At 41.1% G+C, this 15,874-nt stretch overlaps 1 protein-coding gene across 8 annotated transcripts in view; it reads right to left on the bottom strand.

Annotated features, from left to right (window-relative positions):
- Positions 1–15,874, bottom strand: part of RNF38 (ring finger protein 38) — a 109,816-nt gene that overhangs the window by 53,310 nt on the left and 40,632 nt on the right. For all 8 annotated transcript variants that reach the window (XR_004971227.1, XR_004971228.1, XM_036330377.1 and 5 more), the window contains exon 2: positions 13,079–13,149. Coding sequence is in view for 6 of the 8 variants with exons in the window: in XM_036330377.1 (XP_036186270.1) it covers positions 13,079–13,149 (71 nt within the window). In the remaining 2 variants the exon portion in view is untranslated. The remainder of the gene's footprint in view (positions 1–13,078; positions 13,150–15,874) is intronic.

The raw sequence follows: 15,874 nt of genomic DNA, 5'->3' as shown, positions 1-15,874 counted from the left end.
TCACCCCCGGAACCCGGGCTCCGACCAAGGCGCTGTCACGGCGCTTCCTTCCTCTCGGTACCATCACACGGGTGGGGCGCGCCAGGAAACGCGACAGCTGCACACCCGGAGCTGACAGTCAGCTAACGCCTCGGGGGCTCCATGCTCCCCACCCCCGCGCCCTAACTGCCGGGATGCTGCCCCGCCCGCTGCACCCCACCACAGGGCTCCAAGACCAGCTCCCCGAGCGCCGGCGCACTCCCCTCCGCTGCGCGCGCAGGCGACGCCCCTCGCACTAGGCCGCGTGACGCCCAGCACCGGACCTCCCCCTTCTGGGTTCTTGATCACCCCAGCCCCGCCCTCTCTTGGGAACAAACCTAGCGGGCCAGGGAGCTCGCAAAACCGACCAACAGACGCTCCGCCTCTTTCCCCCTCAGCTCAGCACGAGCCCCCTTTGTTTCCACCCCGAGGGGGAGGGGGCGGGGCTGTGGGCGACTCAGACTAGTTCCGGCAACAGACAGCGCACCACGCCCCTGCGCAACCGGGCTCCTGCGCAGCCCCGCCCCCGCGGCCCCATCCCAGCCCACCTCCCTGGCTCTGTCCATTCCTACACTCCCTAAATTGTTGCTGTTGGTCCCTGCCTCCCACCTCCAAAACTCAATAGTCAAACAGTGACTGAGCTCACTCAAATTCATAATACATATTCATGTGGCCTGAGGAATTTTTATTGATGTAGAGGAAGGTGTCTCACAAAGGAGCAAGCATTTTCGAACCCAACTTACCTGACTGTAAGGCTTAATTAAAAAGTGACAGTTATTCAGACCTTGCTGAGAATGGGAAATGAGAGGTAAGAAGGCTGAAGCCGGCTTGGTGACCTGATCATGTTCAAGATCTAAAAGAGGAAGTAAGACCTTCCATAAAAAGCACAATAAATACAAGGAAAAGATAGTTAAGTGGTATCGGAGAAAAGGATGGCAGTCAAGGGACCATTATGGAAGAAGTGGGCTTTAAGCAGATAGGAATTAGATGATGTCTTCAAGGATAGTGATCACATTTTACAGTGGTCTAAAGGGAGGGGGGCAAAACAAACAAACAACTAGTTCTTAGTTCTTTTGGCATTAAACGAGTCTCCTTCCCAGTTTAGGTCTCAGGCTGCTTCTGGTAGAAGATTAGGGAATCAGACTAAAATGATGTTCCAGGACCCTCTGAACCTCTATGTATGAATATGGTATCTGTATATATCTGTCTCCCAGATCAGGCTCAGCACTGGGACTCTGTTTTGACTCTGTAACCACCCCAAGGTCCAAACCTACATACAGCCTGAAACACAACAGCAGGTGCTTAGCAACTGCTGACTCAAAACTCCAGCAATAACATCAAAGGTTTTTACAATTCTTGGACAAAGAAAAGCCAGAATGAGATAAGGGCCCCTATGAACATAACCCCTCCCCCAACCCCGACCACCATTATATAACCCAGTTACATAGTTGATTCTTCCCTCAAAGAACTCTGCCAATCTAACAAAGCAGCCAATTTGGAGATGATTACACCCAATTTTTTACATTTTTATTTTCCATTTCACGGTAAAGAGTCATAAATCCCAGCCACACGTTTACACCCAATGCAATCCATTTTTAACATCTGAATTCCTCGTAACTCCTCCTCTGATGCTGTGGATTGACCTGACATTACAGAACTTCCACCAGAATCTCAGATACACAAGCTTCCTTACACAATACCACCCTGAAACAGTTTTTCCTGTATACTGGGATATGGGCTATGTGTTGAGAGGGAAAAAGGAGGAAAAATACTGGGAAAGGGGAGGGAAATTACCATTTGAGAGTTGTCCAATCATAGGAGTCAGATTCCTCAAGTGCTGAATCTCAGCAGCAAAAATCTACTACAGTCCTCTAGGGTTCCTAACAGTTCAGTTTATCTGAATCCCCCCCTTTGTGAGGCAAATTCCTTGAGAACCCTTCTCAAATGGTTAAGATCTTAGCTACCTGGCTCTTAAGGCTTAACCCAAGGAGTCTGCCTAGATGTAAACAATGCTCCCTCCCCCTCAAGGTTGAATAGTTTGAAATTCGTACTGCAATTTCTTCTCTAATTGATTTCTTAACCAAAAAATCTGGTGCCTGCTAATAAATACCCAAAGATAAGTTTAAGGTGGGCCAATTATACCAGAGCATTTGTTCAACTCCAGTCCACCTATAACTTTATTTGGTGTCTGATTTTTTAAAAAAAGGGAAGTCTTGTTAGAGGTGACCAATAATACTTTCTGCAGTGATGGAAATGTTTGACATCTGCACCATCCAAAAGGTGGCCACAGCTACCTATGGCTACTGAGCACCTGAAATGGGGCTAGTGCAACTAACGTGATGACCAGATCAGTTAAATAGTCACATGTAGCTAGGGGACAGCACAGCACTTGTGGGGATAGTTGCTTGTGAGAAGAACTTCTTGAGAATTTTGACTCCAACACTGCCCTTTAAAATTGGTTTTCACAACAGATGTGAAAAATGTGAATGACTACTAAAAACTTCTTCCTGAGGTACCCAAGTCATTTATGTCCCCTCACATCTAAAATAAAAATACAGGTATCCCCCACAATTCAAAAGCCTGCTTTGTATCACTTTACTTTTACGGAAGAACTACATTAGTGCCTGTTTTTGCTAGCCAAAAGGAATCTGAAGAGGATTTAGCCAAAATAGGGGATGAGCATTTGTTTTGCTGTGCAGAAAGAGTGGCACCACCAAGCTCCTTTATGGGCAGCTACACTCAGCATCTCAGCAGCAAGCTGCCATTGCTCTAAACTGTATCTGAGTATCTGTGCTTTATCTTGATTTATTTTGCACATTTGTTAGCAAGATGTGCACTTTATGCCACTTCAGCTTATGAAAGGTTTCACAGGAATGCTCTACTTTAAGATAATGGAGGAAACCTGCATACTAAAACAATGCTTACCAAACAGGAAAATACTGAAGTTCTTTTAAATATGTCTGGTTACTGGGGTTGTCTACTCTGGTGTCCTACCATTCCAATACGTGTCAATAACACCTGATATTTTGATTGGGCTACACTGGATCTAGAGATGATATAGGGGCTGCTGATATCTTTACAATATTGAATCTTCTATCTATGAGCAAGATGCATCCTTATATTCTGAGTCACTAATTTTTTTCCATAATGCTTCACAATTTTTTGTAGCCGTCTTGCACATTTTTCTTAGCTTTATCTAGGTTTTATATATAACTAGAGGCCCGGTGCACGAAATTCGTGCAGGGGCAGGGGAGGGGGGGCAGGGGGTTGGACCCTCAGCCCGGCCTGCACCCTCTTGCAATCCAGGACCCCTCGGGTTATGTCCAACTGCCGGTTTAGGCCCGATCCCTGCAGGATCCCTGCAGAATCGGTCCTAAACCGGCAGTTGGACATCCCTCTTGCATCTGGGACCACTGGCTCCTAACTGCTCACCTGCCTGCCTGCCTGATCGCTCCTAACCACTCTGCCTGTCTGCCTGATCACTCCTAACTACTCACCTGCCTGCCTGATGCCCCTAACTGCTTTCCTGCCTGCCTGCCTGATTGCCCCTAACTACCTCTGCCTGCCTGCCTGATGCCCCTAACTGCTTGCCTGCCTGCCTGATTGCCCCTAACTACCTCTGCCTGCTTGCCTGATTGCCCCTAACCACTCTGCCTGCCTGCCTGATGCCCCTAACTGCTTGCATGCCTGCCTGATCGCCCTAACCACTGTCTGCCTGCCTGATTGCCCCTAACCACTGTCTGCCTGCCTGATTGCCCCTAACCACTCTGCCTGCCTGATCGCCCCTAACCACTCTGCCTGCCTGATCGCCTCTAACTGCTGGCCTGCCTGCCTGATTGCCCCTAACCATCTCTGCCTCGGCCCCCGCTGCAGCAGCTTTGTCTGGAAGGATGCCCAGAAGGTCGTTTGGCTGTCCAGTCTAATTAGCATATTATGCTTTTATTATTATAGATAATTAATTCTAATAGTTTACCTGTATTCTTTTGAATTTTTCTATACATACAATCCTGTTGGCAGAAAATAATGACTGTTCAATATCTTTCTTTCCAACACATTTTCCTTTTATTCTTTTTCTTTTTTGGTCTTGATTTACTGTACTGGCTAGGATCTCTGGTACAGTGCTAAACAGATACAGTGAGAGCAGGCATTTCTATCTTATTTCAAAACAGGAAAACTTTCAACATTTCACATTTAAGTATTTTTACAGTAGGTTTTTTTTTGTAACCACTTTAGCAAATTAAGGGAGTTCTCTTTTATTTCTATTTTGTTTAAAGTTTAACATAAATGGATGTTGAATTTTACTTTTTTTTAATCTATGAGTTAATTATATGATTTTTTCTGTTAATGTGTGAATTACAATGATTGGTTTTGGGTGTTAAACCAACTTTATATTTCTAATTTAAAAAAAAAATGTCTTGCCTGGCCAGTGTGGGTCAATGGTTGAGTGTCAACCAATGAACCAGGAAGTTCAATTTCAGGTCAGGACACAGGCCTGGGTTGCGGGCTCTATCCTCCGGGTATTGCAGGAGGCAGCCAATCAATCATTCTATCTCATCATTGATGTTTGTCCCTCTCTGATATCAAAACATGTCTTATATGTTGTTGGATTTGGTTTGCCAATATTCTGTTTAGGACTTTTATATCTGTGTCCTTAAATGAGGTGAGCTGTTATTTTATATTTTTGTAATGTCTTTGTCAAGTTTTGTTACAAAGGTTATGCTAGCCTCAGAAAATGAAATCAGAAAGTGTTCTCTTTCTACTCCCTGGAAGAGTTTCTGTAAGATTGGTGTTATGCTTTCTTTAAATGTTTGGTAGAATTTTCTGGTTAGTCAACTGAACTTGGAATTAAATTTCTTGAATAATTATGGATTTCTTGTTAGATTTTCTGTCTTTTCCTCATTCTGAAACTCACAATCTGCTTCTAGAAAACTATCTCACAATCTTGTTAATTTGAAGGGTACTACTGCTGGAAATATGTTTTCAAGTACACTTTATAAGTAATACACATAAATTTTACCTAAGTAATAGTAGTCTGCCAAACAGTAAATATAAAATTTGATTTTGTGCTCAATTTTTTTCATTTCTAGATATCAAAGAATCCTATATAATAAAAGGTTAATATGCAAATTGTCCCCTCGACTGGGAGTTCAGCCAGGGGGCAGGGCCAGCCAGCCAGCCAACTGCCCATGGCCCCTCCCCCCGGCCAGCCCCACCCCCAATTGCCCCCCGCACTCCGATCGGGTAGGCCGGCCGGACCCCACCCGTGCACTTCGGGACCAGGCCACTAGTATCTAAATAATAGTTATTTGAAGCAGCAGTTGCCAACCGGTGGGCCACGGACCACTGGTGGTCCACAAGGTCTGAAAGGTTGGCGACTGCTGATTTGAAGGACCTTTATACAAAATAAATGATCACAGGCTGTAGGTTTCTTATCCTAGTCTACACACGTGTATCATAACACCTGACAGTATTTTTTAAATGTCTATTTCCCTCTCTAAAACTCTAATAAGCTCCTCTGGGGCAGGTCTGATTTCTCCTTTGTATATTACTGACATCCATATTGGGAGAATGTTGGCTGATAGAAGAAACAAAAAAAAAAAGAAGGAGGGCATCTCCTAGTTTAACATGTTGAAAGGCATGATTGAAAAGCTGAAGATAAAGAAGCACTTGTCCAAATGCCGAAGAACCATGCACATGAAGGAAAAAGATCGGGAAAAGAAAAGCTACACACTTTTGGGCCCTGCCCTGCCTAAGAAAGTGCTGGGTAGAGAATGGTCTTCCTGCTGGAAGTCTGCGACCTCTATGATAAGGAGGCAGTTTCCCACCCTTAATACTGTCAGAAAAGGGGTTGTGCTACCATCATATCCACTGCCAAGTCTCCTGACTGCAACCTCATTCCAATCTCAACCACCACTGCTGAGTTAGTAGCCTCTACTCTGTTCTAAAATAGCATTTATCCTCTTAACTTTGCAAAGATACATTTACTTGACTCTTTTGCCCATTAGACAGTAAATTCCTTGAAGCTATAGACTAAGCCTCACTGACTCTGGCAAGGGGTCTAGCATATGGCAAGAGCTCAACAGTTTCATTAAAGATATGTAAATACTTTACCACAGTGATATTTCTAAGGTTTTTATCAATAGGTAAAATTCCCAGGGAGAAATGGGGGACAGAAACAGAGTGGGTAGTTAAACGAGAGGAACAAGGACACAAAAAAATTTCAAAATTTCCTGAAGCAAGCTCTGCTCATCCTCCTCCCCTAAAAGTTTCCCTACTTCTACCAAAACCAGTTAAAAGGAAGTAATAAGATTAATCTACTCAGAGGAAAGGTGTATTGGTTTAGCACTATTCAGGCTATGCTGAATCTACAAGCATGACCAAACTTGATCTAAGGTGAAACAAGCAGCATAGACACTTTCATCCCTGTTATCCCTCCAGAATGAAAAGGTTAATTATCAGCAGCTGCCAGTTATAATTGTAAAAGTGCACCCAAACTCACTGAAAACCTTCCATAATATAGCTATTCTAGAGGCCTGGTGCACAAAAATTCGTGCACTGGGTGGGGGGGTATGTCCCTCAGCCCAGCCTGTGCCCTCTCGCAGTCCAGGACCCCTTGGAGGATGTCCACCTGCCACCACCAACCGGTCACTATGATGCACACTGACCACCGGGGGCAGATGCTCAATGCAGAAACTGCCCTCTGGTTGTCAGTGTGCTCCCTGGGGGGATCGGGCCTAAGCTGGCAGTCAGACATCCCTCTGGCAGCCTGGGAGTCCTTGGGGGATGTCTGATGGCAGCTTAAGCCGCAGTTGGACATCCTTAGCGTTGTCGAGGAGGCGGGAGAGGCTCCCGCCACCGCTGCTGCGCTCACAGCCGACAGCTCAGCTTGTGGCTGAGCAGAGCTCCCCCTGTGGGAGTGCACTGACCACCAGAGGGCAGCTCCTGCATTGAGCGTCTGCCCCCTGGTAGTCAGTGTGCATCATAGTGACCAGTCTTTCCGCCATTAGGGTCAATTTGCATATTACCCTTTTATTATATAGGATAGGCTTTGGGATAAGAGAGTGTCAGACCCACGGTGCAGGTGAGAGATGCCAGGCACTGCTCCATAGCAGAGGGGATGATGGAGGAAGAACTCTTAAGACAGTGAAGGCAGGAAGAAGCTAAAGCAGATACAGGGTGAAAACTCATCAGCCAGGAAGGAGTTCAAGAGGGATGAGTGAATAAACCAGATGCCCAGGATAAACCGATTAGAAAGAAAAAATAAGAGACTTACACCATGCCAGAAATGGAGTGGCTAGGGTGCAAATAAAACATGCACTATACATCATATATGTTCCATGTCTGAGCACAGTAAATGGCAAAGAGCTGACTCTGAGGCCTGACCCTCCTTAACATGTACCTTTGAAGCAGAGATCTCAAAGTCCCCTTGCTCATTCTGTTCTGGTGAACAAGGCACATCGTAGGAGAAATTTTAGTTGCTAAGACTCTCACTCTAAATTGCTCCAGAAGCTTAATCTGGGTGTAAGTAACACTCTGCTAGTATAGTTTTACAAAATCCATTGAATAGTCACAGGAAAGAAGGCACTAAAGGAAAATATGATCTGAAAAGCCAGTGATGGGCTGTACTTATACAAGGGCTTCAAGAACATAATTAGCCAAAACCGGTTTGGCTCAGTGGATAGAGCGTCGGCCTGCGGACTGAAAGGTCCCAGGTTCGATTCTGGTCAAGGGCATGTACCTGGGTTGCGGGCACATCCCCAGTAGGAGATGTGCAGGAGGCAGCTGATCGGTGTTTCTCTCTCATCGATGTTTCTGACTCTCTGTCTCTCTCCCTTCCTCTCTGTAAAAAATCAATAAAATATATATTTTTTTTAAAAAAAAGAACATAATTAATGGTATAAACCCCGATTAAGAAACAGAGACGCACAAGTAGCTCCTTCACTTTGGGCAGAACAATGAAAAAGCATTGCTGAAAGGGACATGGTAATGAGAGAGAGTTTAAAATGTTTGAGATGCAAGAAACATGAGAATGTTCTCTAAGTGGATCAGACCATGTGAATATCTTGTAACCTCCCCCATGTTTGATGAGAACTGGATCTCCTCTAGGGAATCCTGGTAGATGTCATTAGTCACTAGAGAAATGCAAATTAAAACCGCAATGAGATGCCACTTCACACTCACTATAATTTAAAAGACAATCAAAAAGTGTTGGCGCATTTTCTGGAATGCAAAATGGTGCAGGTACATTGGAAAATAAACCAATATCCATTAACTAGTGAACAGATAAACAAAATGTGTTAGGTCCCTACAGTGAAATATTATTCAGCCATAAAAAGGAATGGAGTACTGATTCATGCTACAACACAGATGAGCCCTGAAATCATCATGCTAAGTGAGAGAAGCCAGACATAAACAGCCACATATTGTGTGATTCCATTTACATGAAACTAGAGGCCCGGTGCATGACATTCGTGCACTGGAGGGGGGGGAGAGAGAGAGAGAGAGAGGTCCCTCAGCCTGGCCTGTGCCCTTTTGCAGTCTGGGAGTCCTCAGGGTATGTCCGACTGCCATGGAGGCAGGAGAGGCTCCCACCACCGCCACTGTGCTCGCCAGCCGTCAGCCAACTTCTGGCTGAGCAGCACTCCCCTTGTGGGAGCACACTGACCACCAGGGGGCACCTCCTGAGTTGAATGTCTGCCCCCTGGTGGTCAGTGTGCGTCATAGTGACCAGTTGTTCCGCCGTTCAGTCGATTTGCATATTACCCTTTTATTATATAGATTATTACATAGAATGTGCAGAATAGGCAAATCTATAGTGACAGAAAGATCAGTGATTGTCAGGAGCTGGGGGAGTGACTGCTAATTAGTATCAATGTGTTGTTTTTTTCAACTCCCAGTATCATTTATTTTTCCTAGAATCCAGATATAATTAACTGTAGCAAGACAATGCTCAATACTATTTAAGCCTCACTTTAGGTTTTTTAAACTACGTCAGTATTTGTAAACAAAAATTTGACATACCAACAAATTTACTGAATATTGATGTAACTACAATATTTTATATGTATCACATAGACTTTAATGTAACAGAATCTGGCCTTTATAAACTAGCTTACACACAAAGTAACTCTTTGCTTATCTGTCCTAATCTATTTAGTGTTATATCGACAGACCTCCTCCCATTGTTTTTAATATGTAAACAGATGATTCCTCCCCTTAAGACAAAATGAAAAAGAAACAGGAGTTCCCATTCAGAAAAAAAATTAACAGAATTATCCAAATCTAAAGTATCAGCAAATATAACACCAGAAATAGATTATGGGCAACTCTTAGGTCTTTTACCTAAGCAGTATAAATGTGATTTAAACACACAGGTTTCTCATTAAACTTTGTTTTAATTCTGTAGCTGATTTTTGGTCAAGTTGTTTCTATTAAAAAGTACTGATTTTAAAAACTAATAACTTTAAAACACACACTGGTCCACAAAACATTCTCCTTTCCTTGTGAAGGTATTTCAATGCACTGTAATCATTAACCAGTCTTTTATTATTAAACTTAAATGGTCAATTGATACCAGCACTATAGGCTACAAGCCAATATACATCAGCAGAGAAACTTAAGTTGGAAAACAGGCCAAGCCATAAAATTTGGGGACTTGCCACCACTTCCAAGGCTGTAGAACAGGGGTCCTCAAACTTTTTAAACAGGGGGCCAGTTCACTGTCCCTCAGACCACTGGAGGGCCGGACTATAGTTTAAAAAAAAGATATGAACAAATTCCTATGCACACTGCACATATCTTATTTTGAAGTAAAAAAACAAAACGGGAACAAATACAATATTTGTATTTGCATGTGGCCCACGGGCCGTAGTTTGAGGACCCCTGCTATAGAAGAAAGACCCAAAAAATGGACTGGCCGTTTTTCTCCTTGCCTGACTCCTGGTTCCACCCCCAATCACACATGGATTAGTTAAAATTGAGTCAACTTTTAAGAAAAATCACTTTTATTCCCAAATCTGAGAAATGAGCCATGCCTGAAATTTAAGTGAGGACAATAAGCAAAGCATCAATATGTGTTTTGACAATGTGTTCAGAATAGCTAAGGAATTATTTTACCTGACTTGTATCGGGATAGAAGATCTGGTCTAGCCCCACTATTGGGTGACTCCTGAACAAGTCATTTCTCCCACAGAGTTGGACTAGCTGTGCTCTATAAACCCTTTAATTCTGAGAGGGAGAGAAGGAGGGAACAAGAGAGGGAAGAAGGGAGAAGGAAGGGGATAAGGGGACAAAGGGAGATAAGAGGAGAGAGAGAAAACGCACACATCCAAGCCATATATATATCAGGCAGCGGATTCATATTTGTTTTTGCAAATCCAATACCCATTTGTTATACAAAGAAATGTCATAAGCTGTTTTAACATGCTATCTACCACTCTACTCCCCAGAATGATGCCTAAGATCCTATTCAAAGCAATTGATCATCCAACTCCTGGTAGTCATTTTTTTAAAAAAATATATTCTTATTAATTTCAGAGAGGAAGGGAGAGGGAGAGAGAAAAAGAAACATCAATGATGAGAGAGAATCATTGATCTGCTGCGTCCTGCACGCCCCTACCGGGGATTGAGCCACAACTTGGGCATGTGCCCTTGACCGGAATCAAACCCAGGACCTTTGAGTCGGCAGGCCAACGCTCTATCCACTGAGCCAAATCAGCAACTCCTGGTAGTCTTCATCCCACTTATTCTGCTCTACATTTTCTTTAATCCACTGTGTTCATTGTTACATACTATATAATTTATCTATTACATTTGTTTTATTGTCTGCCTCCCCCAGTTAAGACTGTACACTCATGAAAAAAAAAACAGGAATCTTTGTTTAGTATCATGATGCGTTACGTAAGTGCCAATCAATACATATTATTTACTGACTGAATCAGTTGAAAAAATTATAAATAGTCACGAGATCCTAATCCATTGTCCCCATTTCCCAAGTACACACATGGTAGGCAAGAAAGAGAGGAGAGCATCTCTGAAAGTTCTTTGATCTACTGATTAAGTGACAAAATCCCTTAAACTTCTCTTCCCCTTCCCCAGGTATTTCAGGAAAAATCCCATTTTTAAAAGCACAAAATCAGCCTGGCTGGTACAGCCCAATGCTTGAACATTGGCCCATTAATCAAGAGGTCACTGGTTCGATTCCAGATCAGGGCACATGCCCAGATTTTGGGCCTGATACCCAGCAGGTGGCATGATGGAGGCATCAATTTCAGCGATGATTCCATCTCTCCATCCTTCTCCCTTCCTCTCTCTCTAAAAAAGCAATAAAAATACATTTAAAAGTATAAAATCAGTCATACAAAGATTCAGAAATTAGGAGGAAAATCTTTTTAAAGTAGTAAGTATCTGGCTGAGGTGGATAGAAACCTCATCTCCATACTAAACCAGAAGACAGAATTTGGCTTTCCCATTGTAAATGAACAAATGGATAGAGGCATATTATACTTAGCAGGGGAAAGAAAATTTAACCCCAAAATACTGTGATATTACTGACCTAAAGTGATTTTGCCTTTTCTCTCTATCATCACTTTTATTTTCAAATGCTTATTTCTAAAACTGTGGTATACAGAAGTTTATGGAGCCAACTATACAGTCTAGAGCAGCGGTTCTCAACCTGTGGGTCGCGACCCCTTTGGGGGTCGAACGACCCTTTCACAGGGGTTGCCTAAGACCATTGGAAAACACATATATAATTACATATTGTTTTTGTAATTAATCACTATGTTTTAATTATGTTCAATTTGTAACAATGAAAATACATCCTGCATATCAGATATTTACATTACGATTCATAGTAGTAGCAAAATTACAGTTATGAAGTAGCAACGAAAATAATTTTATGGTTGGGTTCACCACAACATGAGGAACTGAATTAAAGGGTCGTGGCATTAGGAAGGTTGAGAACCACTGATCTAGAAGGTTCTTTCAGTGGCTTGCTTGTAAAAGAAGATAAAAGTTAAACCTATGCCTCTGGATTACTGTAATAATAAAGGAGATTCTGGAATGTTAAAAACATGCCACTCTCTTTGTAAACAGAATGAAATGTCTGAGCAAAGCTCACAAAGACAGAGAGATCAACACAGAACAAAGAAAGCTATTTGGAAAATCCTGGTGATCAACTAACTTCGTCTTTGAGCTCCAACAGGATGAGGGAGGAGGATCTTGATTAAAACAGCAGAGAAAAAGATCACCTGGACTGGTATGCCTGGAGAAGCTATAGAGAGTGATACATACTGCATAAAAGACATAGGAAATTGGAGAGAAGCCATTAGAAACTGATGATGGAAAAGACTGAGTTTAGGCCCATCAAACATCAGCAGCCAGATGTTCCAAACACAAAGCCCACATTAGCATCCACTGCAAGACTTAGGCCATCAAGAGTGCTGATGAGTATTGGAAAGCCCCCAAAAGATCACGTTTCTTAGAGATAAAAAGAACAGAAGCAAAACACCAAAATGAAAAAAAAACCACCAGGTATTTTTGTTTTTTTTGCCTGAATCAGATAGGTTCCATTCTCAATCCTCAACATTTAAGGTGGGCTTGGGAAACAGAAAAAGAAAACACACAAGACAAAACAAAAACACCCACAAACAAACAAAGTAAGTATGAGAAGAAATTACAATCTAACACAACTATAAAAATGAATCTAATTGGAATGTCTAAGATATTTCAAATTGGAAACAGACACAAATTGCTGAGAGAGTTATCAGCTTTGGAGGACTTGTTCATGTATTAAAATAATCCATTCAGGCTGTGCAAGAAAAGAGGAAGCATGGTGACAGGGAGAGAGATATGGGTAAGGATATGGAGGGCTTGCCAAGAATCCAGCTGACAGTTTTATCCTCAAGTTTTCTGGAGCAGTTTAATAATCAGACACACAAACCAGCAAGGCCCTCTGCATTTCAAAACTCCACCGGCCTATGTCCAGCGTTAATCATGTGGATCCACATAAAAGGGCAGCATGCATTTTCACCACGATAAACATCAACATGGACCTCACCTTGTCACTGTCATCATGACAAATGTGGTCGTGATGGATGGACTGGCACTGAAAAGAAGCACCAACACTACCTACAAGAGAAAGGGAGGAAAAGTTAAGATGGATAATTTCTAACATTTAAATTGCTTTCCCAAGTAAAAGTGCTTTTAAATCCATTATCCCATCTAATCCTCAACAACACTAGGATAAGGATTATTAGTGTAGTTTAACTCAGCACAACAAAACTCGGAGAGGCTGATTGCACAAAGTAGCAGTCAGTGAAGTGGCAGGTCTAAGACTAAAACCCTGTTATTCAAACTCCTAACTCACCACCTGCTACTGTACTGAGGGGTTAGTTTTCAAAGTAAGTCCACCTAAGGCAAACTTCTTTTTAGGAAAAAAGTATACTCCTTTCAGACTATACATACTAAGAAGAAAACTGACCCTACAAATTCTCAGCATATAAATAATACAATACACAATCAAATGATTTTAAATAGATTTTACTACTTTAAAAATATATATTATTTATATGCCCAACCATTTCTTCATTTGGAGAACTATCTCTTAATAATAATTGCTCTATGATAACAGTTACATTTCTAACCAATAGGAAAACAAATGATTATTTGAGAAATGATGGGAACTGATTAGTCATTTGAAAAAAGTTTTGGCTCCTACCTCATAGCATACAGAAAAATGGTAGCTCAAAGATCTACTGTCCTACTGACAAGTTACAGTTTCTAATGTGTAAATATTTAGATGAACCTTAGGATATCCCACTGCCATGCCTATGGACATTACAGTGACAAATACCATATTTTATAAAATTTATGATGCCATCAATTCAGATGTCCAATTATTCCATATGCCATTGAGAAAGAATGCTGCCAACTAAACTTTGACACATTTCCTAATACCGAAAATGTTTATTTCATACTTATTGAAATTACTATTTTAGACTTGTTTAAAGGTTGATTTCTATTATATATTACTCATGTATTCATAAAAAGAAAATGAGAAAAGAATTAAATTGGCAATAGTAGAAAAAATGAGAAAATTATTTTTTAAACTTCAAAGGATAAAAACTCCTTACTATATATAGGCTTACCAGTTAATTTCTTCAAATGTACAGATACTATAATCCCAGTGACAGTGACTGTTCCTAACCTACCCAGTATAAGGTGTTGTCTCCCAACTCACTTTGCATGACATTGATTATAAAACATTAAAAGGATTAAAATAAGAAAACAAATTCATCTCCAACACAGGAATAAGAATACTATATAAAATTGTAGCATAAAGTATATATATCTAGCAAAAATGACAGCATATGTAATAAAGTGTCACTATAATCTACTCATATTTACCTAAGAAAAGCCTGATCCCTTAACCTCAATAAAAGAAAATTTATCAACAAAGTATTAGGGGAAAAAACCACACAATTTTTAAAAGTTTGTTCACATCAAAAGCAGCTGGAAAAAACATTTAACATTTATTATCAATTTCTATTTTTTAGAAATAACCTTATTAATAAGTGTTGCCACTGGATAACAATTCTGGGAAGGATGGGGTGGGGAGGAGGTACAGTTGCCAAAAACATACAATATGGATAAGAGTTCCCTCCGGTACTGGAATCAGTTAACATCATATAACGTATTCCAAAACATGATTTAGAAAAAAGGTTATGTAATAATGTCCTCAAATGTTGAAATATTTTGGGATACCAGAAGGACAAATCAAATCACAGCATAAACTATTATGTCAAAAATATGGTCGATGTGTTTCAAGGAGATAGTAAAAATTATACTTTCAGTCTCCTATCAATCTAGTATTATGTAATACTGAAGTTATACTGGTAAAAAGAACCCTAAGAATTGATGATTGTAAGTATGCATTAGATACTACCAAGAGGTATCAAAACAGACATTATTTTATTCTTACACAAAATCCTTGCATTTAACATATTATGTTACATGTACTTCTATTGGACAGAGTTTAAGAAAGATGAAATAGTGTTGGAAACAGTTTATGTAATACCATCTAATGACTGTGGGAGAGAATTACTTGGGACCATCGCCAAAAACTTAAGACTCCATGAAAGCTGTAAAAATGATAATTACATTATTTAGCAATTTAGAAACTTCTGAGACTATTAAAAATAAATGAAAAGACATCCACATTTTTTAAAAAAGAAACAACAAAAGAACCTAGACACTGACCTTACACCTTTCACAAGAATTAATTCAAAATAGATCATAGACTTGTGGCCCAGTGATTGTTAACCTATGAACCAGTAGGTCACAGTTTGATTCCTGGTCAGAGCACATATCCAGTTGCTGGCTCGACCCCCAGTGCAGGAGGCAGTGAATCAATGATTCTCTCTCATCATCGATGTTTTTCTCTCCCTTCTTCTTTCTGAAATCAATAAAAACCTATTGATCACAGGCCTAAATGTAAAACACAAAACTGCAAAACTTTTGGAAGATACCACAGAAGAAATATAAATGACCTTGGGCTTGATAGTGAGTTTTTATTTATTTATTTAATATATATTTTTTATTGCTTTCAGAGAGGAAGGGAAATAGAGAGAGAGAAACATCAATGATGAGAGAGAATCATTGACTGGCTGCCTCCTGCAAGTCCCCCACTTGGGGGGATCAAGCCCGCAACCCAGGCATGTGCCCATAGCCAGAATCGAACCTGGGACCCTTTAGTCCTCAGGCCAATGTCTATCCACTGAGCCAAACTAGCGAAGGTGACAATGAGTTTTTAAATGCAAGATAAAAAGCATAATACATAAAAGAAAAAAAAATG

This window comes from Myotis myotis, unplaced genomic scaffold (genome assembly GCF_014108235.1).
Source record: "Myotis myotis isolate mMyoMyo1 unplaced genomic scaffold, mMyoMyo1.p scaffold_m19_p_12, whole genome shotgun sequence".
In the NCBI taxonomy this organism is placed as follows: Eukaryota; Metazoa; Chordata; class Mammalia; order Chiroptera; family Vespertilionidae; genus Myotis; species Myotis myotis.
Note: the sequence above shows the minus strand (reverse complement) of the source record. Positions and strands in the feature narration are given on the sequence as shown.